The 26,621-nt window shown below is 43.3% G+C and overlaps 1 protein-coding gene across 22 annotated transcripts in view; it reads right to left on the bottom strand.

Annotated features, from left to right (window-relative positions):
- The window catches only part of LOC135306386 (poly(rC)-binding protein 3-like), a 498,603-nt gene that overhangs the window by 15,091 nt on the left and 456,891 nt on the right, over positions 1-26,621 (bottom strand). For 15 of the 22 annotated variants that reach the window (XM_064430246.1, XM_064430258.1, XM_064430248.1 and 12 more), the window contains 7 exons: positions 23,894-24,025; positions 21,042-21,170; positions 20,075-20,218; positions 15,248-15,304; positions 14,675-14,750; positions 12,805-12,857; positions 4,771-4,940 (listed from right to left, as the gene is read on the bottom strand). In XM_064430246.1, coding sequence (XP_064286316.1) covers positions 4,771-4,940; positions 12,805-12,857; positions 14,675-14,750; positions 15,248-15,304; positions 20,075-20,218; positions 21,042-21,170; positions 23,894-24,025 — 761 coding nt within the window. Of the gene's footprint in view, positions 1-3,069; positions 3,551-4,770; positions 4,941-12,804; positions 12,858-14,674; positions 14,751-15,247; positions 15,305-20,074; positions 20,219-21,041; positions 21,171-23,893; positions 24,026-26,621 lie in introns of those variants that run through there. The other 7 variants (XM_064430329.1, XM_064430372.1, XM_064430338.1 and 4 more) reach the window with 6 other exon arrangements.

Below are 26,621 nucleotides of genomic sequence, written 5' to 3'. Positions count from 1 at the left end.
AGAACATGACAAAAGCTTTCCAGCTGACACACAAGGTACTACATGGATACAACAGACACATCCTCAGACAGACCCCACCAGCACCAGCAACTTCCAGACTGACCTGACCTGCAAGCCCAGGGCAGTGCTGGGCTCTTGGGAGGGTGTAGGAATCAAACCACCCTCACTTTAATCTAACTCCACGCATCAGCAGGCAAGATGAGTTTGGCCCATATACTTATGCTTTTCTGTACATCTTCAGACATTAAAATACAACAATTCCAAGGATACGCTGTTTTCTTTGTATGCCAAAATATTTGCCTAGATAAACCCTCCCTTTGCCCATTTACTTGTTGCAGCTTGTGCACTGGCTTTTGGGTTGGCAAATAACACAAAAACAAATTTCAGGACGCTTTTTGCAGGTGACCAACTGGGAGCTATAGCAGCCTAGCATAGAAATAGGACAGTGGGTTAGAAAACCTTTGGTAGCTACAGTTGCATGTGCATTCCTAGTCAGTTTGGGGTTGTCTTTTTGGCAATTACTAACTTGTCAGGCTCCTGGGCTTTCTCCTGAGGTGAGCTGAGGAGCTGTAGCAGCTCCTTGCTTCCAGAGTGAAATGTCAGCAAGCTGCTGGCTGGCCATGCAGAGGACTTGGTGCTTTCTTCCCACACCCCATCAGGCTCAGGAAGGCTTCCCAGCACAGGGTTTGTGCTGGTCCCTCTTGGGGACTGGGTAAGCAGTCTTGGAGAGCAGCTGCAGGCTGGGAAGGAAACATGGTCACCCCACACAGGGCTTGGAAAAGCCTCTCTTTTCCTCACCTTAGCACAGTTTTGAGAGTAACAGCCCTATGGCCATTCATTGCCAGAGAAAGGCAGTGACCAGCACATTGCCTGCCTTGTGCAAGGATGCAAGGATCTACCAGGATACGTAGGCAATGGGGACACTGGATTAGAGCTTCCCAAAGTACTGCTGCTGATGGTGAGTCTGAAAGGACACCTGAAGTGGGTCTGAGCTGGGGAGAGAAGTGTGCAGGAGACAGGGAAATGTTTGAGCACTGAGCTCCTCTTCTCCACAAAGAAAAGAGGGCTCTTGGAGCGTAAACACCTCAGCAGCTTTTGCTGGGAAGCTGGAAGGAGCACATCTGTGAGGGAAGGAAGGTGAGTGCATGAAATTCAGACTCCTTTGAGGGAGGTGAAGTTTTGATTTTCCTACCCTGAAGTCTTTATCTGTCCCCATGGATGAGAAACTCAGCTTTTCTAAGCAGAGAGAAGTGCATCCTTGTGCTGCTTGCCATCTACTCACACAGAGGAGTTTATGTCAAGACCACTGAATCAGAGACTCCAACTCCATTGCACATCCTCAACTTGGGGGTGTAGGAACTACATGTGATACCTTAGGATGTTTTGAAAAACTCAGTTTATACAGTTGGATTTTTTAGTATTACTCAGTATTATTCTGGGATAGAGGTCCACAGAAAGGTACTGCAGGACTGTGTTTCAGTGACTCCAAATTTGTCTACTGTACATTTTAAAAAACCAAAAAAATCCTTACTGATATGGGGGGGTGGTGGTATTTGAGCCTAAGCTTTTTCCTGCACCAGCAGGGAGAACAGATCCCACAGGCCAAAATGCTGGTGTTGGTAGCAGCCATTCCAACTCCCTGTCTCTGGTTTACTCTCATAGGTACTACTGCCCCCTTTCCTGTTTATTACAAGTGGCAACACGTAAGGTGGGAGTTCATCAGGTTAGCTATCAGCTGTGCCATGGCAGTGGCAGTTTCCCAAACGAACTGTTGATGCAACAACATCGCATGTAAAAGGGGGTGAGGCAGCCTTCATACAAAATTTCACAGTGACAATTTTACACTGTCCCTCTGCAGGCCTGCACCTTCTGAATATATACACTGAAGGCCACATCCTGCATGCCCTGAAACTGGTGAAGAGAAGAGAGCAGGTGTGGCTTGGCAGTCCTGTTGGGTCTGTGAATGAACCTCTTGTAAAAAATACCTTCGGGAAACTGCCCTTCAACAAGGAGAAAGTGCTGCTGGCTAAATTAATTTATAATCCAAAGTCAGATATTACACAGAAAAACTAAACTGCAGTTCAATCTTAATAAAAGCAAGAAGATGGAATTGGGTAATGAAAATCTTGTTACTACAGTGGAGACCAAAGAGACAGAAGGCTTTACAGGAAAAAAGGACATTCCAACTGCAAACAAGCTAAGACACACTCTATTTGTACAGAGGCCAGCGCTCGGGTAAGCAATACAGAATCAAACCAATACTTTATAAGATTTAAATCTCTGTCTTGATATGATATCAATATATTTATATATCTATAATTTAGAATATACTATGTACATATCCAACACCAGATTGCAATAAAAGTCTTAAAACAAGCTGATAAATTGTTCTATAGACAGCAACTTTGGTTGGAGGACAGCTTAAAGATACACGCAATATATTTCAGGAATACTGTGGATAGATAATTTTGCTTTTTTACATCTTATGTTGCTGAAAGACACGGGTTTATGCAGAAACACTGGCCCTGGAAACCGATTCCCATGAACAATAGATCTTGTAGGGGAGAAAAAGATCTACCTTATGCTGAATGCTTATAGGGCTGTTATTTTTTGTGATTATTATTTTCACATACCAGACCACAGTTTGGGCAGTCTAGGTACTCGTCTCTTCCCCAAAGCTGTTTTATGCCACCGTCTTTAAAAGAGACAGCATCACTTGTGGCAGGTGTAGGAGGTGGTTCCCAGCACACAGAGGCAGCAGCAGCAGCAGCCTGGCTCTGCACCTCTGTCCTGCCCCAGCACCTAAACCTCACTAGAGCAAACCTCTCGCCTGTCACACAGCTTCTCAGTCCTCCCCCAGTGGGACTGAACTCGCGCTGCTGCTGTGGTGGCACCTGTCTGGACAGCAATGTCTCGTGAAAGGAGAGGTCTGGAACAGCGTCACTTTTTAAAATGAAAAAGCCACCTTAATTGCCTACGTTATCTTACAGCTTAATTTAGTACATGTTACTTTAAGAGTCTTCATTTACAAATGAAGTCACTTCATCTAAATACAGTTCCAACACATGGTACATAATAATATATGATGGTTTATTGTAGATGATGGTAACAAATTACTTCTATCTAGAAATTTAACAGGAACAAAATACTTTGTTTCTGGTTTCACAGGGTATAGATAGAGATCCATGGTATATGACTGCTGAGGAGTTTTCTTCTTTGCGAAAGTATGTTAAAAGACCTCATATAGATCCCATTCCACCACAAGAACCATTAAACAGTAATCAACAGAAGTGTGAGAGTTCACAATTTTTCTAAAGTGAGTCAAACAGTTTTGTTCACTAGAGTTTCTGTCTCTGGTGAGCAGCTCACTGCAACTCCATTAATAAGTGCATTATTTTTTTTTGCATGCTTTAGCTGTCTTCAAGATCCTAAATTGTTATCTTCCGAGATCCAGATGCATGCCATGTGGTGTTTGTGCAACTAAAAATGAAGGGGTCTATTCTCGTCTCGATGTGTGGGGAATCCCTGAACACCAAGAGAAGAACATATCCTTAAGGGTTAAAGGAGGGAACACATTTTTATTTGATTACAGGGCTTATGGAAGTGACTTATATTTGCTACAAAGAATATAAATCAAAAGAGCTGTAGGTTGTTTTACGATTCTGGAAATGGTTTATCCTAGTTTTCACAGTGCCACCCCTACATGTATCTTTCCCTAGGAAGCTGCTTTCAGACTCAGTTATGAAAAGCAGTGTTTTTGTCTGCTAGAACACAGAGCTGAACAAACATCCCATTCCTCCACTGCAACCACTGCAGTGGTGCTCTACAAAACTGGGATGGACCACAGGAAGCCATAGACCTGCTGTGACTGCAGCTCCCACATAAATCACATACTTTGTACTACCTTAACAGCAAACATAGTTAAACACAAAGCTTGATTCATATCACAGTAATTTTGTGGGGGGAAAAAAAGAAAATAAAAGAAAAATAACCCAATAAAATACATAGCTACCCCCCTCCCCCCATATATTGCTTCAGTCCAGCATTTGCAAGTAGATCTATGAGACAGCACTATATCCGCTGCACTTTCTTCTCCGTATAATTGCAAATAAAAGTGGGATCAATTTTAATATTTTTCTAAATAATCATGTAAAAACTGTTAAGAGACGTAAGCCATCACCATGGCTTAGGTAAACAGCCAGTGCTTTCATTAAGTCTGGGACCAGGAAGTGGAGAAGCAGATAGTCTCACCCTGTCTCATTAGGGAATGCTTCTTACAGATTTGTGGTGCTGTCTCTGAAGAAGTAAATCCTGTGCCTCTTCAGCAACCTGATGTCAGCTTATCAACTCTGAATGGCAATTTCCACTTGGCAAATGAAATCTATTTTGCAATCTGTTTCACTATATTTGCCATTCAGGATAGTAAAATGGGTCTGTGAAAAGTGTTTTTCCTCTAAACAATTTATGCTTTTCATTTCATTTAATTTATCCACCAATATTTTAAGTAGATGGTAATATGAGTATTCAGATTTTGCAGCTTTTATCATTCAACATGTAGCTGGAATTGCACCGGATTAAGCTCCTTTTCATATAAGCCAACAGCAAACCCAGGTTCTAATGATACAGGCTTTATAAACCATTAGGAATTGAGTAATACTATGCAAAATGGACACTGCAAAGCAACTTTCTGGATCTACCCAGGACAGACATTTGCTGGAGAGCAGACAGAGCAATCTCGCAGAAGCATGATCACTTACAAAGCCAACTTACCTTGCATTAATGAGGTACTGTGCTAAGCTGATGTTTGCAGGGGATCCTGTGATTGTAACTTGTCGTTCTGCGGAGCCTTCTGTGGCATTAGCAATCTTGATCTGCGCTCCTGACATCTGCCTGATTTCATTTATCTTACTGCCTTGTCTGCCAATAATGCAGCCTATTAACTGGAGCGGGACAAAGACTGAGATTAGTGCCACAGACACAAGCAAAAACCACTTAACTGCAATCTGTAGTATTGCTAAAAAGAGGGTTATGAGCAGCTCAGTAGCAAAACAAAAAGATTTTTGCTCTGCTGTTTGGAAGTAATCTCTAGTGCAGTCTATTGTCTCTATGGTCATACGCCTCTAGATCCAGTTTTTCTGCTACATGGGTAAGTCATCTTGAAACATTTCTGGTGTTTCAAGACTATTTCACTGTCTCAGTGGCAGAAAATGACAGTGTACTGTGATGCAGAGAAAACCAAACCACTTGCCATTGGCAGCAGCAAGCCAAGAGCAGCAGCTGGGAGCCAGGCTGACCATCCACAGCTGCTGTGTGTGGCTCTGCACCTTTCCAGAGCACTGACAACCCTACACCTCCCTGGGTACACATGGTGAATGTTTGGCCAGGTACTGTGCATTAAAGTCAGTGGGATTTACAGCTCTCTGACTGCAGGCAGAAGCAAGCATAGGAAGATACTGAAATTTGTCTGCCTTCCTTTACAGAAACTTACCAAAACTCTTATTTTGTGAGTAGAGCTGAGCCTGAGCTGTGTGTGTGTGCATGTGTGTCCCAGGGTGTTTCTCCTCCAGGATGGGGAGCCCCAGGAGCAAATGGGCATGGAGCCAGCAGCTGAGGCTGAGATGTTTTGGTTTCTGTATGGGTGAGGAGGGGGATTTTGTTCTGGGTGCTGAGAAGCTCAGCCATGGCCAGAATGAGTAGAAAACAGAAACTTTGCTCTACAGGTCTGTTGATGCTGGGATAATGTTGCCAGTTTTGCAGAAGGATATGCCAAGATGCAGAGACTGCCCTTCCCCTCCCACTCTTCCCACTGCTTCAAGCCCTGACGTGTTACCCTTTGTGGTACTGTAGTACTTGGAGCAACTGGCCAGAAACAGATTCACATTGTCCACATATATTATCAACAGAAGAAAAACCTCCAAACGCAATCCTTGCTTCACACTCAGGGACAAACAGAAAGCCAAAGTGGATACCCAGGTAGCTGAAACAAAGACCAAGTTTTGACGAGCACAAGAGGAGCAACCACAAGGGGGGAAAAATGGGGTGGCAGGAAATGCACACAGGATTTCCCATCCTGTTACAACAGGAGGGCCTTGCTGACCTCCCTGTCCTCATCCCAAGGAATCTCTCTGAGTGTGTGACTATATGCCAGTGCAGTGGACTGGTGTGTGCTCCACCAGGAAGCCTCTGGCCTGTCTGTGTGCACACCAATGTGCCTGCACTGGCTACCTGTGGGCAGCACAGGGATCCCTAAGCCTCTGCTTCTGATGCCTCAGTCTCACTGGCCTCCGTGGCTGCAGGGAGTGAACCTGGTGCAGGAGAGGGGAGCACCAGAGCACGGGCAGAGAAGGAACCTGCTGGGGTCACTCAGCAAGCTGCCACTTGCATGTGCTGGGGGTCCTCAGTGATGCCCAGCTTGTCACCCACGTGGGTCTGTGCAAAGACTGTGCCGTCTCCTAGCTGAGCTTGAGTTAGGTAGTGAGGATTCAGTCCACGCTGGTCAAGGACACTGGTGATGCTGGTGTCTCAAAGAGAGGTTAGGTAGCTTTTTGTCTGAAGCTCTCCAAAGTCACCCTTCATTGCTGTGACAACAAGATGCTTGGACACCCTCTGAAAGCTGTGACACAGCCTGTGGCTCGTGCAGAACACACAACTCCATGCAGGAAGGATAGTAGTGCTGGGGACTTGGGCTCTCTCTGAGGTGCCTTTCTCATTACATGTTACTTACACTGAAATTTGAGCAGTATCTGAGTATACAAGACCTGTTGTGTTCTTGAAGAAGTTCAAGGGACATTTGGTTATGGGCATTTGGTTTTACATAAAGAGATCTGCCTGAGATGCCTTGCTCTGAGATGGAATCATGTCAAACTCTATCCAAACACCTCTGGCCCATTTGGGAGAGGAGCCAAACCTAGCACAGACTATACCAAGCCTGCTATACACTGTAGTCTAATACTGTACTTACTAATAAGTATAATCATCACTGGCACAGGGTCCAGTTGAAGATCTGTCACTTGTGGTGTCCCCCAAGGTTCAATACTGGACCCAGTGCTGTTTAACCTGTTCATCAATGATTCAGATGAAGGGGCAGAGGCCTGCTCAGCAAGATCCCTGATGACACAAAGCTGGGAGGAGTGGATGACACCCCAGAGGGCTGTGCAGCCCTTCAGAGGAACCTCAACATGGTGCAGAGATGGGCAGAGAGGAACTGTCTGAAATTCAACAAATGTGGGGGCTGACCTGCTGGAAAGCAGCTCTGTGGTGAAGGACCTGGGGGCCCTGGTGGACAACCAGCAGTGTACCCTTGGGGTCAAGAAGGTCAGTGACATTCTGGGGAGCATTAGGAACAAATAACACTGCCCAGATCAATGGAAGTCATCCTGCCCCTCTACTCAGCCCTGGTGAGCCACATCTGGAGTGCTGTGTCAAGTTCTGGGCTCCTCAGGACAAGAGAGACATCGAGCTCCTGGAGCAGGTCCAGCGCAGGGCAACAAAGATGAGTAAAGGACTGGAGCACCTCTCTTATGAGGAAAGGCTGAGGGGACTTGGCCTGTTCAGCCTTGAGAAGAGACAACAGAGAGGGGACCTCAGGAATGTCAGAATCTGAAGGGAGGGTGCCAAGAGGGTGGATCCAGGCTTTTCTAGGTGGTGCCAAGAAATAGGACAAGAGGCAATCAATGGGTGAAAACTGATGCACCAGAAGTTCCACCTGGATGTGAGGAAGAACTTTTTCACTGTGTGGGTGACCAAGCTCTGGGACAGGCTGTCCAGAGTGGTTGTGGAGTCTCCCTCACTGAAGGTATTCATGAACCATCTGGACACAATCCTGTGCCATGTGCTCTAAGATGACCCTGTTGGAGCAGGGAGGTTGGACCAGATGGCCCTGTGGTCCCTGCAACCTGAACCACTCTTTGATTCACCCACTCTATGAATACTCGTATTTTAAGTACCTACAATATACACATATGTACATAGTGTGTACATGTATATGCAGATATGTTTTGACTCTCTCTCTTGATGTGAGCTGGAAGTGCATCAAGCCCAGTTGTCTATCTCTGACTGTGGCAGTAGCCCACCCTTACAAGGAAAAACAAAAAAAGTAAAACGAGTGTGAGGTATAAAATAAAGTTTCTGCTGGTATTTCAAATTCCCTCCTAAGGCTTACAGACCACCTGAGCAGCAGCTGCTATCTCTGCCTTTATGCTCCATAGTCCATCTGTCTGACAATTTCTTTTTGAACCTGTTTCTCCTTTTGCTGTCCAAGGGCCATGGCAGTGACTTGCAGAGCTTGCTGATGCGTTAAGTATCACAGTTTGTTTGTACACCCAAAATATCATCTGGTGTACCCTCCTTGATCTGTGAGCACCAGGTAAAAAACGTTCCCTTTCCACTTTCTCTACACCACCTCTGTCTGTCTTCCCCAACCTCAACATACCTCATTTCTCCTTGTGCCAAAAAAACTGCAAACAAACCAACCCTGAAACACATGTTCTGCTTTTTTGCCTTTTTCTAGCTTTGATCTTTGCTAAAGTTCTGCTGGCATGAATGGAAACAGAACTGAGTCAGGAGTCTGGACTCTTAAAGGGTGGGATTCAAAGGTCTCCTAAAATTCCTCCCATCTCCAAATTACTGATGCCATGAATTGTCCTCTGCAGCTTGGTATCTGCTGTCAGGAGCAGAGGGGTTGACCACAGGTACTTATGGTTCCCCCTGGTTCCCTGCTGCCAACAGCCAGTCCATTTGCTTTGGCAAAGCCTCTGCATTAGCTGAGCAAGCAGGTGCTCATCACAAATTAGACTCTTCAATCTCTTCTCAGAAAGATAGAGGCTGAAACTCTTGGTTTCAGGTTTGGTTGGTCTGTTTTGTGGTTTTTTTAACCAGAAGGTCTGGGGCAGAGAATACTATAGGGGGAAGTATCTCCTGAGGCAGATTATAGTTCTTTACAAACTTGCAGCAGGGCCTGGAAAAAGATGCTTAAATACTCTGTATCTCTTAAGAACAAAACAATAATAATGTTAAGAAATTTCCTTGCCACCACAATGCAAAATCTGGACCATAGTAATTGCACAGACCTTGCAATAAGCCATACAGAAAACGGAGAAAACATGGGCTGCTCCGAGAACATTTTGCACATGTGGGTCCCAGTCATTGGCAGGGAAGTATTTGAGGCACCATAGGGAAATAAAGGCAATTCTTCAAGTCTGCCATATCCATCTTGGATGGACTGACACTTCTGTTTCTGTGGAGTAGTGATCAGATTTACAGCTGCCTCAAAATGTTCTTGGTGCTTTCTGTGGGCAAATTGCTTTCCTGTTCCTTGTCCCTGACTGCTTCTCCCAATATATGCAAAATCTGCCTAATTTTTATGAGATGGGTTTTGAAATTATTATTGGTCTGTTCATTTATTCTCAATGGATGTTTTGGGGTATTGACATATGAATCTTAAGACATCTGTTATCTACACCTAAGGGTGCCATCTCTTCTTTCTTTTAAGGTTCTTTTAAGGACCTGTTTATGCCACTTTATTCTGGGATTTAGGTGAAACACACTTATATTGTGCACCTTGGGCAGCAGTGGAAGGACAGACAAGATCCCAGCAAGGAAAGAAAGGCAACCAAATGCCCCCGCAGGAGGCTTTGATGATCAAAATGAGACACTAGATAAAGACCAAGGTGACTTCTGAGATGGACTGGGAGAAGTGTCCTCTTTGTTCTCTTTTTGGAGTTACATAGAAATTATGAAAAAAACCTAAAAAGGCAGATCTTCTGAATTCATTATTTGGAGAGGAAGCCTCAGCTTTTAGCATGTGAAGAATAACTTTCTGGAATTTTTTTTTGTCTCCAGTACCTCTTTGTTATTGAGCCACAGGTTAATTGCAATTGTCAGCATATTGTATGAAGAAAGCAGCATGATGTTTTTACAGAAATTATTAATAATAGAAAAATAAATTTCTGTCACTGCCTAAATGCCAGAGGGAGTGAGGAAAATTTATTTTCATATGAAGCTATACAATTTGTAAAAGGGTGTTAATATCTATTTGCTATAGACTAGGCTAAACTCTCATCTTCTCATTGTCTTTATATCTGATTTTGCTCTATCATGTTCTTACTGAGGTATGCTTATCATTATCTTGGTCTTAAAAAGTATATAAAAGTATTTAGCACATATTCTGATTTCTCTGGTAGCTGCAAAGCACACAGGTATTCTCATGGTGTTCTCATGTGTGCTGAACTTTTACACAGATAAGCACAAATGAAAAGAAAGCTGTGGAGCTCATGCAGCACAGGGAATCCCTGGAGATGGAGCAGGCAGGGGACAAACCATGGGCTGCACTGCAGCTCCGTGCCAGGGCCTGCAGCTTCCAGCCAGATAAATCACTGTGCCACACTGACAGCCTGCCCATCAAAACTGAGACTAGGAGATGCTTGTTGGGAAAGCAAAGCCAAATGGCCCACGCAGGCTTTGCTGCACAGCTGCTGCTGCCTCTCCCACCCTGACCTCCCTCTGACACAGCATCTGGTTGATGGTGCTGGTGCCTTCCCACCCTCCTCCCTCACTGCCTCGTTTCTCTGTCTCCTTCATATCCTCATTTCTCTCTGAATCATTAAGATTGAAAAAAACCTCTAAGATCATGGAGCCCAGTGATTAACCCAGCACCATCATTTCACCCTTAAACCAAGTCCTCAAGTGCCACATCCACAATGTCCATTTGAACACTTCCAGATGTCCTTCTGAACACTTCCAGGGATGGTGATTCCAATGTCTGACCACCCCTCCAGTGAAGACATTTCTCTTAATATCCAATCTAAACCTCCACTGGTGCAACATCCTAAGACCACTTCCTCTTTTCCTATCACTCACTTGGGAGAAGAGAGCAACCTCCACCCACCTACAGCCTCCACTCAAATAGTTAGAGAGAACAATAAGGTCCCTTCTGAGCCTCCTCTCTTCAGGCTAAATAGCCTCAGCTCCATCAGCAGCTCCTTGTGGGACTTGTGCTCAGACCCTTCACCAGCTTCACTGCCCTTCTCTGGACTCTCTCCAGCACCTCAATGTGCTCTTCTGAACCTCCAGCACCTCTCCTGAACTGTAGGGCCCAAAACTGCACACAGCATTCGAGGTGTGGCTTCACCAGAGCCAAGCACAGGGGGACATTCACTGCCCTGGTCCTGCTGGTCACACCACTGCTGACAAAAAGAATACATTTTTAGCACTGGGCTGCCTGAAGAGGAGCCCTAGCGCAGCTGTGATGGGGACATGGGACACCAGTATGCATGGTCACACTGGGAGACCCAAGGGAAGGCACCTGCAAAATTCCCAAGCAGCTCCTGCTACCTGACAGGACAAGAGCCTGTTCTTGCCTCTGCTTTCAGCCCTGGGTGCACACAGAGACAGCAGCACACAGAGCTCAGGTGGGCAGCTTTTGTTCCTCTAACACACACCCTGACACCACACATACATCAGAGCTCCCTCTCCCCACCTGCAGAGCTCCTGCAGGCTCTTCCTAAGCCAAACCCCTTTTTAGCCTCGGCTTTGCTCCTTAAGCAGCAACAGCAAGACACAGACTGCACAGCCAGAAAAACCTTCTGTGAGAATCATCGTGTGGATTCGTGTTTGCTGTTCATGGACGTACTGAGCTGGGGTATTTCACACCTCATGGATGAGAAACTGATAGTTTTTAAAAATTTTGTATGGCACTACAGGACCCAGGGCAAACTTTCTCCCTCCCTTTCTCTGCCATGAACCCCAAAAGAAGATAAGTCAGAAGAGTGACCTTGGATTTGCAACTCTGATGGCAAGAACAACATTTGTCTGAAAATGAAATTAAGAAACTTGTTCTATAAGGGTAAAGAAGGTGCTCCTAAAAAATTCACAACTTAATATGAATTTGGTTGCAAAGCAGGAACTGATAAATCAGCAGGGAATTTTTTATGTAACAGAAAGCTGAATGAATCACAGCACTCACACCTCCACTTTGTGGTTCTGTATATTCTCCTTACTGTAAATCATTGCCACTGAGTTTAATAGGGCTTGCACAATATTGTAAGTATCTCTTAAATAGTATAATTGCTATTTGTGATCCCACTCATGCTTCAGAGCTTTTTTTACTGGAGGGGCATACTTCCATTTTCCAAATGACTCATTTGTAATGAAAATGGAAAAAAGACCCCAACTCTGTCTGCAATGAAATCAAATTAAAGGGGAAGGCATTTTTATGTGATGCCCAGCATATCAGTTGGGCATTTTGAACTGTTTTGAGATTCAGCACCATGTTGCTCATGGGCACTAGGCCTGTTGATCACAACCAACCCAAAGCTGCTGGAGCAGGAGTGTTCCTAGCCTTTGTTTTTAAAATAAATCCTTATACTGCACCTTTACATTTCCAAAGTAGCTTTTTGGCTCAGGAAAAATGCCATTCTTGGGTAAGTGTGGGGTTCAGTGGAGATGGGCATGGAGGACTCCAGCCCAACACACAGCACACGGGGCTGCACATTCTTCCACCCCCTTTGGCCTCTCTGCTGAGACCACCCGTGCCAGTGCCACTTGAGAGATGAGTTTTGGGAAGCCAGGCTTTCATGAAGCCAGTGAAGCCCATAGCACTGTCACCAAGGGGCACGAGAGGGGACAGCCACTCCTGCCGCTGCCATCCAGTGTTTCACCAACCCCTCACACCCCTCCCCACAGACTGACTGCTGCACCATTGATTCTGGGGCCGGTGTTTACGGATCAGCCAAAGGTCAGAGTTGTCCCCTCTGGTGCCAGAGGAGCGAGAGAAGAGAAAGAGATACGGACTATTGGTCCACTTACATCATTGGGAATAGTAAGTTCATGGGAACTGGTTGGAGTAGTGGCATCCAGTCCTATTCAGGGGACAGAGGGAAAATGTTACGCCAGCTGTTTGCAAGAAGGGCAAGACACAACAAATGAAATTTTAAAGAAGGAAACATACAGAAAGGAGAGGGGAAAAAAAGAGAAAAGAAAGGAGCAAAGAAAAATAGAGAACTGATAGTGAAACAGAAAAGAAAGCAAAGGATGCAAAACTCAGAGGGCTGGACTAATTTTAAATGAATCTTATTTTAATTAACCTTTAACCCACCAAAGCAACAAATGTCACATGAGATTCCATAGGGTCATCATAAAAAGCTTCTAGAAAATGAAGGGTTTCCTCTAAAAATATATCTCTGAAGCTTGTTCTAAACACATCAATTGAGAAATTCATGTATGGCTGAAATTGGACCTGTCTACTAGGAATTCCAGAATATGGAAAATTAAAGTGGATGTCAAATGAACAATTAGCTGAACAAAATACATGTTTATGAAAAATAACAAAAAAATTAAAATAAAGACAAAGAAATTAACCTAAGAAATCTGGAAATTATATGTGGGATTAGTTGCTGAAGAAATGTTGGGAAGGGTAATTTTGGAAGGGCAATGGACAAAGTACTCTAAGCTGCATACATTTGTTTGTAAATTGGGTGGACAAAAGGAAAATGCTCAGGAAAAATGGAATTACTGTTCTAACACACAGTAACATTACAGAAATGTACATCTCACAAATATAACCAGGAAAAGATTAAGGAGCAGGATGTTAATGACAAGAATAAGGAAAACACAAAGCTAGGAAAGGCCATTTAGTATTACTTGTATATATTTTATCAGATACATCACAAAGAAACAAAAGTATGTTTTGATGTCATGAATCTTTCTCTTATTTTCTCTTTTTTTGGTGTTTATTGTATTATCTGTAAAGATATGCCAAAAATAGTAATTTCCAACTAGAATTTACAAAAAATAAATATTCTATAAAAAAGTGACTGATTTTATTTGTTTATCTTCAATTATGAATTGCACAAGCTTATTTCACACTGAGTATCAAATAGACAAGTTGCGCACAGAATTTGTGATGTATGTGATAAAATGTTATTTGCCATACAAAGCATGTACCAGTACAGATGCACTTCTGTGAAGTTTTTAGATGCCAAGCATGTATGTTGTGAAGCACAGTAAAAATGTTCATTTGCAGGCTTAAGTGACTTCTCACTCTTCAATCAAGAATTCAGCCTCAGCTTTAATCAAGAATTCAGCCTCAGCTTTATTAAGTAGGGAGCAAATTTTTAAGTCCTTAACTGAATTTCCATTGCATTTTGTAGCTATATCTGCGTTATCTAGTAGGAAGTGAGGCCCTTATCCCAGCAGTGATAATTACAGATGCTCTCAAGACATTTGGCTCTACAGGAATTCAACTTTATCATGCTATGGTTTCTTTAATTGGTGTTTCTGTGCCATGAGCACAAACTGTTTTCCCATGTTTGCTTCTCTCTGAGATCCATGTCACCAAAGCATGGATAGAAAAATGCCCAAGCACTTCCCTCAGAACCAACTGGTACATACTGTATGGTCCACAATAACTCTGCAAGGACTGAACAGAAGAAACTCAGGGCTTTTAGCCAAGGGCACAAATGAAGCCGTTGTGATTAACAAAAGTAACAAACAAAGCACGTTTTAGTAATGATGAAAGGAACTGTAACAGAGGTACGGGAGGGAAGAAGAGAGATTTATATGTAAAAACAGAAGGATTGCTGGTCATTGACCACATTTATTATTAAAATGATGTAATGACCACGGGAAACAAAGCTGTTAAGAAGAAGGACATCCCCAGGGGGTCATGGGTACGTACCAGGGAAACCAGGGGTGGTCTGCCCAAGGGGAGTAAAGGGGGGATGCTGCATAGCCAACTGGTGAAGCTTGGTCAACTGCAGGGCAGGATGGGAAATTAGAACTAACCAATCAAATGGAATTATTTCAGAGCAGAGAAACCATCTTACGTGTTCTAAAACTGGATTAATTAAAATTATATTGAAAAATAAAAGGTTTAATAATTCATTCTAATCTACTGTAGAGAAAAAAACCAAACCAAAAACAAACTGGTTATAAATGGCATCTCTACTGTTATTACATGTAATGGCTATTGTTAATATTAACTAATTACTGTAGAATTACATATTAAAAGAACTCAAATATATCACATGCAAAAAGACCAAGATAACTGTCATTTGTTCTTGGGCCATTGTACTTTCTAGCAATTATTACACAATAATTAATAACAAGAGATGCAGCTGGACTAACACTTGGCTATAGAACGTGTTGGTCAGGAAAGGTGTCCTTAGGCCGTGTCTTCACTGCTAACTGCAGAAAGCAAATGCTGCCCAGAACAAATAAGAGGGAGAGGAACAAAAAGGGAATAATTTACATGTGCTGGACTCACGTCTGGATGAGGGATGGCATACTGCCCCTGAATCGTGAACGCCTGGAAACAACAAGCACAGTTAAGACACGGGTTAGTCAGGTGGGACAACATTCCTGTTCTCATCACAAAAGCTTCTCATGGTCCCCCCCAGCAAACGCCACCTGTATTGCTTTCCACACTGAGTGAGGTTTAATTGTCTTGTGCTGCTTGATAACCCTTGGCACATTACAGAAAGGCTCTGTCAGGCTGCCCATGTATCCCTTGGCAGCAGAGAACCCCAAGTGCCACCGCCCGAGCTCTGATGCTCCTGGCCCTCAGGAGCTCTCTTTAGTCCAGCTCTGTCTGCCGGGAGCAGAGCTGAGGACACTGGGGGATCAAGGAGCACAGGGGGTCCCCAGTGACTCCAAGGCACCCAGGGAGATGCTGATGCCAGAGCAGCAAGAGGCACAGTGAGGAGGGGACAGGCCTGCTCAGGGGATGCCCTGCCCTGTCCTCCAGCTCCTGACTGCCATGTGTGTGCAGGGCCACGTGCCAGCCAGCTCTGAGCCACCTCATCTGACAGCCACAGACACCAAGTGCCAGCTGGGGCACCTCATGGAGCTCATGCCCAGGCTGCCGTGCCAGTGGGAAGCTGAGCCTGTGTGCTGATGGCAGCCTGTCCTGCAGGGCCTGGGCACAGGGCCAGCAGGTCACTTTGGAGACAGGAGCATCAGGGAGACCCCAGCACAGTGCATGGTCTTATCCTCCACAACAAGCCAGATATCCTCTCTCCAAATCCAGCCACTCTGCACCACAAGAGCAGTGCAAGGGATGTAGTTTCTGGCATCATTTCTGGCAGCACCGGCGTGAGGTGTGGGGGTAAAAAAGCACACGAGTGAGGAGGGATATGGTGGCATGCCTGACACCAGTTAGCACAGCCCTTTGTCTCTCCTGCTGGTCCTGTTCAACTCTCTGCAGTGGCCTACAAAAAACTACAGAGAGTTTATGGTTTTCTATTATGTATGAAAGAAATGGCATGTCAAAAAAAATTAATGTGCTTGTGCTTAGACAGGCAGGAAAGCAGAAGGACAAATTATAACATAAATATTTGTAGTGGGAGAATTATAAACAGGAACAGAGCTGATTAGCTTAGTTTGCAAAATGCTTATTTGACAAAAGGCCTCTTAGAAAGTAATGAATCCTCTGCAAATGATAAAACAATTCTTTTAATGGAGTTCGGATATTAAAACCTTTAATGTCTCAACTGCACGATGCACACTTCTGCAGCAGAATTTCCCTTCTGGAGGAGAAACATTTAATTTAGTTTTTAAATTAGTTATAAAGCCAGGCCATAATCTGGAAAACATTATGCACGTGAGCAGTTTTCAGGGAGAAGTGTGTGTACCAGGCTCAATGGGAGGTTCATGGGCAAACACGCATGTGCCTCTGTAGGGGATGGGAATCACTGATGGGTTATGTATCACAAGAACAGGTTCCATTCCACAAAAACAAGTGATCCCTGTCATCAGTGGGTCTAAAGGAAACATGTATTTGAGCAAGTGAAACTTGTTTAACTGTTTCACCAAATGAGGACGACCACAGTGGGGCAGGACAGGGGGAAGGGGGCTATGCTCTGCGCTCAGCCAAGCACAGCAGCAGCTTCAGGGAGGTTCCAGCTGGGTCTGTGAGCAAACAGTGGGCTTGGAAACCATGCTTTGGTGTCTGAGCCTCTGTGCTGGATCATAAGTGTCTTTTCTGGTCCCAGCAGTACTTCAAACCCAGTGGAGAGAACATCTTTTACACGGCTGCCTTCCAAGCAGTGGTCTGCAAACCAGCAAGAACCCATTACAAAAAAGTCACCAGCAAACCTAAGAGAAGCCACCCCTTCCGTCATCGTTCTGCTCCCTCATACTTCCATGTGTACAAAGGAGGAAGCAAACAAACTGGAGAGGTAACAAAAACCAAAAATAATCAACACTCAGTGCTCAGACCAGGTTACTTGGTTGCTTGGTAGTCCATGAAAACCATCAAACCAGAATGGGCACGATGGGCCTTGAATTTTCTGCCCCAGCTAAAAAAACCCCAAACAACCAAAACCAAAAAACAAAAAAAAAGCCCTAACCAAACAGAAAAACCCCAAACCAAAACTCAAAACCCCCCTCAAAAAACCTGAGAAGGAAAGGTTTTAATTTCTTAGGCTGCCAAAAGGTCACTTGATTGATTTAGCTTGAGAAAACAGTCTCTGCTTGTCAGGGAAAACAGCCCTTGTCAGGGGAACCATATGTTTTTGGGGCTGGGGCTTGCTAAGCTCAAGCCTGATTAGAGGCTACTGAGACATCTGTCCTGTAATGTTCCACTGAGCACGTGGGCTATGGATCTGCTTCCATCAAAGTCATGGGCAACTTACTGATGTAAGTGACAACAGGGATGACCTGCTCTGCACATCTCCCTCGATTTAGACCATGATACTGGTGAGAGACAGAGAGCAAAACAGCCCCCTCTGAGTACCCATTTAAACACCAATGTAGCAAACGGGGTAGAAATTTCCAATTTAACCATTGCACATGCTAAGTAACAATAGGGGCAGAGCAGGGCAGTGTTCAGTTTCCTTTTAGTTTTGTTATGCAATGCAGTATCAAAGAAGCACAAGAGAATTAAAAGCAATACTTAGAGTGGAAGAACCCAAACTTCGGAAGAAAACTCGAGATTATATTTTGCTAATGTTACTTATTTTACTAAGTGTTAAACAAACAAAATCCTTTCAAGATAGCCATGATGTGATTTAGAATAACTTCTGATATCTTAGCTGAAAGGTTGTGTGGAACTAACAGTGCTAATAAAATTTAATTTTTGGTATTAATTTCCACTTATGAAACTTGGTTAAAGCGTCTTTCCATAGTGGTGTCCAAACACACCTTAAACATTTTCTTAAAAATTCTGCTAGCCAGAACACAGAGAAATTCAAAGCACACAGAAGGTGTCCGCCTCTTACATTCTTTGTCACATCAACAAGGTTGCATTAGAAAAGTGAGAACACTTTTTCAACTGATAAAACTGAAGATGACAAGAGCTATTAGACCTGAAAATAGGATACTTTCGATTATTTGTACGAACTGCTCAGCACCCTCTAGCAAACAGTTTCAATGCTTTTGAGTAATCATATATGGTCTTTGAAGGCAGTGGCAATTACAACACTGATAGAATGAGCTGCTGCATACATATACACACACATATTTCTTAAAGGACAGCACTGCAGTGTAAACTTACATAATTGGAGTAAATTATTCTGAACTTTCAGTCATAGATCAGTTTCTGGCACATTATTTTACATTTCATTTCAGCTTTGGTTACTAAGGAAGCAGATTTCTTATTTTGATGGCAACAAGTAACAGAAGTAGGCTCAAACATGATGAAAGCTACTACATCCAGATTATAAAAATCTGGATATACACCAGAACAAATCATTAGAGAATAGAAAGTAAAAGTCTCAGACAAAAAAAAAAAAAATCAGAGACAGTTCATAACAAGGGCTGTCAGAAGCATTTTGGCATATGCCTGGGAGGTGTGTGCTCCTGTGCAGGAGCTTCCTTACACACCAGCAGATTGTGATGGCACAGGCCATCACACCAACAATGCCAGCAGCACCTTGGGCACTCAGCCCCACCAGGAACTCCATGTCCAAATTGCCCGAGGTGGGACACAGTGTGTGCCACCAGCCCACACCCTGTGACAGGGTGATGACCTTGGATGGGCTGATGGGGTGGGAGGGGGGACCTGCCTGCAGATCTGCTGGTAATTGGGTAATTGCCTAAAAAGAGACCTTGGCATCACCTTGGGGAAAAGATCTGGTTGGGTGGGGGTGCCTTACTGCCAGGGGGGCTTTACATATGTTAATCCTGAGTAGAGAGATGTTTGCCTTCCTCTAGGCTGGGTTTATGGGGTTGATTTTCCTTTGAGTTAGGCAGGGCTTGAAGCATCTCACTTCTCCACCACTGCTTGAAGCTTGGTGCCTACACAGGTCCCCTTGTGACTCTCCCATGGTGTTTTTAGGGTATTTATCAGCTCTGTTCATCATCGGCTCTTCAGTGAAAGCTGCATTCCCCCTGCAATAGATGATGGCACAGCACTCCTGCCATGCCTCCGTCACACACTGTAGACCCATTTCAGACATTATTAACAGACACAGAAGAACAAATTGCACGTGGGTTTTTAAAGGCAGATGAGAACCCTGAATGATACACTTAAGGTGAAGAGGAAATCATCAGAACTTCTTCACATAAAAATGAAACAGGAATGCTGTTCTTGTGTTATCAATCAGGCTGTTCCACACCATGGTTTGGAAGGTCTACACTTGCATTCAAGTAGCTGTAGCCACTTCAGAATTCCATTGCTATTTGATCCCAAGGAACTACAAGCAGTGGAAATTATGTGTGTGTAAATCCTTACTGCAAAATGCATTATTTGGTCCCAAAAAGTATGAAAACTATGAGAGAAAAATTACACTTTTCATTAGCAGAAATGTCACACTGTTTCATCACCTCTGAAAATTCATGAAATTGCTGATACTGCTAGTGAAGCTGCAAGTTAAGGAAAAAAGCCCTCAACCACTACAATAAGGAGGGCCGCCCCACTCAATGAGCTCCTGATTTGGAGACCTCTTGATCTGCAGAAGGGCAAACCTTTCTTAATTACAGAAGTCAATGTTAAATCTTGTTAAAATACCAGATTGTCACAATTTTGTGTGAAGTTTGCAATGCAGTGTTCTCCTGTCCTGCAAACTGTAAGCACACACAGTAGACAAAGCACATCAATACTATACCAGGCAAGAAAGAGTAAAAGTTGAAAACTAACAGGCGCTGGCTGAGGCTGGGCCAGGACGGTGTGGTTTCCAGCTGAAGCCAAAATGGTGTCTGCTCTTACCTGGCCACCTGCAAAAATGATAGGTGCAGAGGCAGGTTTGGGACGGTAGGGGATGGTGGCACCTTTGGGTGGGGACTGCAGACAAAAACACAAAGCGGTCAAAATGTAAAACAAAGCAGAGCTTGTATTAAAAAGATGTCTCTTTTTACAAATATTGGTCACCTCAGAGAACAACACATGCAGATAACCCAGCCCAGCCCACCCTGCCCTCCACCCCACCAGACAAAAATCACGCTAGAGGCCTCCTGTCGGGGCTTCAAGAGAAGAGCTGAGGACCTGAGTGCATGGCCAAAACAGGCAATGTGACACCTGTGGTTTCATTACTGCCACTGTCAGATGAACCTATGAAGCTTCATTGAGCATGTTAAGGCATTTCATGAAACAGGGGCACAATTTTGAAAACGGTCAATGATTTGGAAATTATGGGCATTTTCAGCAAGGGTTTAAAATGCCCAGATTTTTATATACATTTATTTTGTGTATCATTTAATCTAGGGGCTAAAAAATTGTCATCAAAATGAAACTTACTGGTCATATGCAATGACCTGACCTAAAGAAGCAAAAAGTCCTGGCTGGTCAGAATTATTTCTATTTTAAACAAGAGCTGGATGTTTTCTGCCCTATTCTACATCAGAATAAAATGTCTTTCTTTCAGAATGACTGCAGCTCTGTTCTGGACTTGGTTGTTGTTCAACAATGTCAAGACAGCCTTTGACTGCTAAACCTTGCTGCAAGAGGCTCTGAAACACCAGGAGACGTAGAGTTTAACAGAGCCGCTGTAAATCCTTGGCACGGAAGGGCAGGCAGCTCCCCAGGGGAACCCATGGCAATTGACAATTATTAATAATGTGTTTGAGCCTCTCCTGAGTGAGAAGGGACATGCTGGGTGCCCGCTTACCTCCAGCATCACCACGCAGATCTGCTTCACACACTGGATGATGGCGTCGGGAGTGCCGGATATGGTCACTGCGCGCTCCGTCGAGTTGGGCAGCATGTCCCCTGCCACCTGCACCTGGGCTCCTGTGGACTTCAGCAGAGACAGAGCAAAGACACTGTCACTGCCATGCAGGCAATGGCACCTCTGCAGTCTTTCACTGAGACAATGGAGGGGGTACACCCCTAAACTTTTTTTTTTTTTTTTTTTGTCTTTGCTGGATGTGGTAAAGCATGTTTGGAAACTCCTACCCTGGACATGGATTTGGCTGTTCAAGCCAGTTTGCCAGCACTACCATCCCAGGGAGCTTAGTCCCCACTAGCTGTTAGGGAATCAAACTGTGACCCGAATGTTAGGAGAAGCATTTTAACCCTCTCAAAGGCTGACAAAAAAGTGAAATGCTGACTAAAAAGTGAAAATGGTGAAAAGTACTCTTCAATAATAAAGAAATAATAAGAAAAAAATCCCAATAATTGAAGAAGCTTGGCTAATCAAATGAGTCACTCTTTAATCTACTGATAAATGGCTCTTTAATCTACTGATGGCTGACTTGTGTCTCTTGTTGAAATTTGAGGCTTCCTTATGCTACATGGTACAGAAGCACTTCTAAATCTTAATTAGTGTTGATTAAATATATGCATATCATCAACTTTTAGCTCATTAATGAACCCAAGAAAGTAATGAGCCACTTTTGTTTTTTTTTTTTTTCCACTGTTTTTTAAATTTGATCTTGGCACTAGTGTGTCTTAGTTAAAAAAAAAAAAAAACAAAACCAAAAACAAAAGAAAAAGAAAAGAAAGAAGAAAATACAGGAGGCCCAAACAACCCTTGACATTATTACACAAACACAGAAGACCTTTTCAGCCAACAGAGAAAAACCCAGGCATTTGATGTTGACTAAGCTCTTTAACATATTGCACAAAAGATCTATTCCTGACTGTTACTGCAATGCAATATTTGAGCTTTAAAAACAAGTATTTTCAGTAACCATTGACTTTGCGTCAGTCAGCAAGGAGTTAATTTGTTTTCCTGTTAGTTATAAACAACAAGTTTTATTCTTCTTTCCCAAGACTGATTAATGTACTGATTTCATCTTCTGTACACTAGTGCTGTTTAAAGCCAAAGTATCAATTCCATGCCCTATAACAGACTTTGGAATTTCACCGTAATTTGATCAATCCCTCATGCTTTTACTTTCTTTTTTTTTTCATAATCTTATCTCAAAAATAGTACTGCAACCCTACATGCTGTTTCTGGGTGCATGACTGAACACAAAAGACCCCTCCTTTGGCAACTGCTCAGTGTGTTGTGTGATGATGAAATTAGGCCACATTTTGGGCTGGATGCTCCTTGATTTCCCCCTCTTTCCTGATATTTGCTTTTTAATGTACATTCCTGGGTATCTGTACAGCCAGCACAAAAGACTGCCAAGTACCAGAGTCATTTATGCATTTAGTCCCAGTGCTAATCTTGTTTATTCTTTGACTTTGGTCATTCATCAGTGGCAAGAAACAAGTAATATTTTGTCCATTACCCTTATGCTTAGGAAGATGTGCAGTGTGACTTCTTGCTACATTAGCCTTATCAAAACACCTATTTGGCCAAACACTATCCTTTTACCTCCTTGTACCAGACTATGGGCAATTGCTTCTGAAACTGTGCTCACCAGGATAATCACTTCAGTCACTTCATTTAACCAACAGACCAATCTCACCTTTAGAAACCTATGTCCTGGGCACATTTCTACAGTGCTCTGAGTGAAGTTACCAATATTTAATATAAAATCCGAAGTATGGATAGCTGTAAAACCTAGAACTAAGCAATCACTAGCACACAGTTCACACGCATGCCTGCTTCTATTTTAACATAACTAAGAAATCAACTTAAAAGCTCCATAAAACCTACTGTCTTGGATCCACATTTCAGATTAAAAAAACCAGAGTTTCAGCTTTGTAGAGCCTGTCAAAAGCCTCTTGTATTGACACAGGTAAATTAAAAAAATGGATCAACATGTTATCTTAGTATTCAACACTTTATCCCATGTTGGAACGAATTCAGATTTAGAAGGAATATTGTCACTTCCTCCAGAATAACAATCAATTTTTCTGAAATATTTATTAATATTTTCTCTATATAACTGAGCATGTACCTGATTTTCTTGTATGAGTGATTACAAACAACAGATCCTTGGCTTGGCATGTGCTATATTGTTAACAGTACTCCTTGCATTTTTTGTTTAGACAAAAAAGTGTCTCCTAGCACACCGAATGAGTACCTCTAGCTAAAGTTTAAACTAAAAATAAATTCTGTGTTTGGAATGCATCAGATCAGGTCACTTGTGGCCCAGTGACATTAAGGAGAAACAGGGAAGGAACATGAAAATCAAAATTTACTAGAAAGTAGATCTACTAGCTTGGAATCCCCAGGGCTGCTTGGGCTTTTCTCTGACTGTAAGGGTGGTAGTTAATTTGGAAATGTCTGCAAGTCTGCCCCCTGAGTATGGCTGGGCAGGGGTCTGTGCTGGAAAAGAAACTTGAAGAGCCATTTGTCACTGTTGCTTTGCTTAACTGTGCACGAAAGACTGTATACATTGCAAAGCTGTTTCTCTGTTTCACATGTGGTCTCTATTGTCAAGAAAACTACAAGTGCAGCAGTGCTGGACACCCTGCTTCTCTCAGACCAAGGCTTTTCCAGGTTTTTCAGTCGACCCACACTCATGTTGGTGTGATCAGCAAAGTGCAGTGGGTGATGCTGGCAGGGCACACTGCAGTAGGATGCTGAGCTAGCCAGTGTCCCCAGCACATCCCAAGACTTACCTCCCTGATTTCTTTGATTTTGGAACCTCCTTTTCCTATGAGGGACCCACACTGACTTGCTGGGACAACGAGCCGCAGCGTTACAGGCGGTTTGCTTGTCACCGAGCTGTTTGTCATCGAAGCGTTGATGTCCTGTAATCACAGCGTCAGCGAGCATTAGCGGGGATTTGTCACTCCTGGGGAGCACTGAAGGGCTCAGAGCAAATGCCCAGACTGTCTGAGGAGAGCAGGGGACTGTGCAACCAGCTGTGGCTGGCTTTGGTGGTAAGGAAAGCCCACCACAGCTCTGCCAGTGATCCACTGTGAGCATGAAGCCACTTGTGCCAGAGGAACCCTTCGGATGTCTGGCACTGCAAGATCCGTGCTGTGGGACCAGAGGGCAGGACTAGGAGGTGGAGGAGGTAGTGTCTGCCATTAAACCACCCAAAACAGGTGAAAAAGGCAAAGAGGCTTTTGGATTCACAGGCTTCCAAAACCTGTTTCGATCTGTTTTGGTCTCTTTTCCACCACCTCAGTTAGAAAATTTATAATGTGTAATATGTCTCTACATTTCACGTCTCTTTCCAGACTGGATTCAAAGGAAAATGGTTAAAAAAAGGAATGACAAAGAGCATGTGAGTAATCTGAAGCAGAGAAAATCAGATGGTTTTGGTAAGTCTTCAGCCGTCCTCTAGATTTAATTTCTCTTTTTTAGCAGGTCCATAAATATTTGTAGCACTTCACAACTTCTAAAATATTTTCCATAATGGTTATGTAACCAAAGTACAAAAAGCTCAGCAGAACAGTAATTGCCTGTGTCCAGATAATGAAACACATCCATGTATCCCACTGTCCAATGAGACTACATTAGACACTCCCATAAGCACTTCAACTTGTTGCAAGGTTTAAATTGTTTTAAATATATTTTGTTTGTTCAAAATCTTCTAGGCAGACAAAACAATCTCTCTAAAGACTTCATCACAGAGGAAAAGATAAAGCTTAGCTTTCCACTGATCAGTGGGATGCTTTAAGGTAACTTAGGATGAAAAATAAAAAGCCACAAGCTGCACTGCAGCTGTCCAACAACTCAGGAGAATCTCAGAGAGTTTTGGTAACACTAGCTGTGAACTGAGAAGACTCATCCGTGAGGTGGCATGACACAGCTATTATACTCTCCATAGGAATGTTACCAAAGATTATGACAGGAAGGAGAAAACATGCATTTCCTATTAAGTCCATTAGACAGAACTGATGTGATTTCCTATGCTTATAAATACTATCACTTTAACAAAAAACCAAGAACAATACCAAAAAAACCAACCAACCCACCAACCAACCAACCAACCAACCAACCAACCAACCAACCAACCAAAAGTGCCTATATTGTGCAATCAAGACCCCAAATTATAAAAAAAACAATCAACAACAAAACTACTCAGCACTTCAACCAACTCTGCACATCTCACTGGACCAGTGTGGGAGCCTGGTGACACCAGCACTGATTCCTATGGTATGTCCCCTGTTTTGATGGCAGCATTCTTCCATCCAAGAAAAGGCTTGGTATGACCTTAATTAGCTCAAAAGCTAAGAAAATAAAATCTTGAATGGAATAAGGCATTGCTGCATGTGACAAGACAGCTACCAAATCATTCCTCTGCCAGCCAGTAGTAACTCATATTCTGTTCAGTGGCTGTGTCAGTGAGAGACTGCAATCCAAAATAAAGCCAGAGAGATAACATAATTTTGCAGTACCCATGTATCTGAGATAAAGTTATGCTGATTTTTCAGCTGGAAGATGACATTTCATTGTATCATGTTTGTGTCAGATGGAGGCACATGTAGATGAATAATCCTCTTCAGCCACACAGCACAAAACTTAATCATGTCTCCTACTTCCATACCATATGTAGCCTGGCCTCAAAGCCTTCACTGAAATTTCTGCCTTCAAAAGCACTTTGCAGGAACTGGAAGCCAGTGTTCTCTTTATTTTGTCCTCAGTATTTAAGAAGAGCAAAATCTAAACATGGGGGCTCAGCAGCTTGGAGTGCATACAGGAATTATTCCAGCTTAAAAACATGACAAAGGAGAAATAAGTAGAAAAAAATCCCCCTCAGAATTGCAGGTTTCCAAGGAGGGATGGCTCAAGACTTTATCACAGAAGAGTCATCTTTCAAACTGGGAGATTCCTATTTATTTAACCTCTAACTTTTTGTGACATTGCAGCCATTTCTTCAGGGCTCTGGCAGACACTACAGCTGGACCTTGCGTGGCTTTCTCCCTGCTTGGTGGGCTGCACCTCAGCCAAGACAGGCTAACTGGGAGCCTAGAAGTGCTGAAGAGCCAGCAGAAGTTCTTGGCATCCTGAGGTCATAGCACATAAGGTTTCCCAAGACAAACTAACCTGGCAGCTCAGAATTCTACCAAGCCTCCAAGGAAAAAAAAAATATACCAAAATTCTTCTTTTCTGGTTTCAAAGGAAATGTTAAACTGTCCAGTTTCCACAGCAAGAAGGATTCTGTGAGGTGGCTCCTCTCTTGGAAATGACCACTAAAGGACTGATCACAGTTGTACTGGCAAGAATTTATGTTTGTCAGAAAGGGATCACCGTAACTGCTTTTATCATCTTCCTCTTCTCTTCTTCTTCCTAGAGCCAAAGATGTGCTTCATAGATGTTTACAGAAGAACAAGGATTCCAAAATTCCTTTTCTTATTCATCTGGAGATGGTCTTACTACTGAGCTGTGCCTGCT

This window comes from Passer domesticus, chromosome 1 (genome assembly GCF_036417665.1).
Source record: "Passer domesticus isolate bPasDom1 chromosome 1, bPasDom1.hap1, whole genome shotgun sequence".
NCBI classification, from domain to species: domain Eukaryota; kingdom Metazoa; phylum Chordata; class Aves; order Passeriformes; family Passeridae; genus Passer; species Passer domesticus.
The sequence above is the reverse complement of the archived record's forward strand: the minus strand, read 5'-3'. Positions and strand labels throughout refer to the sequence as shown.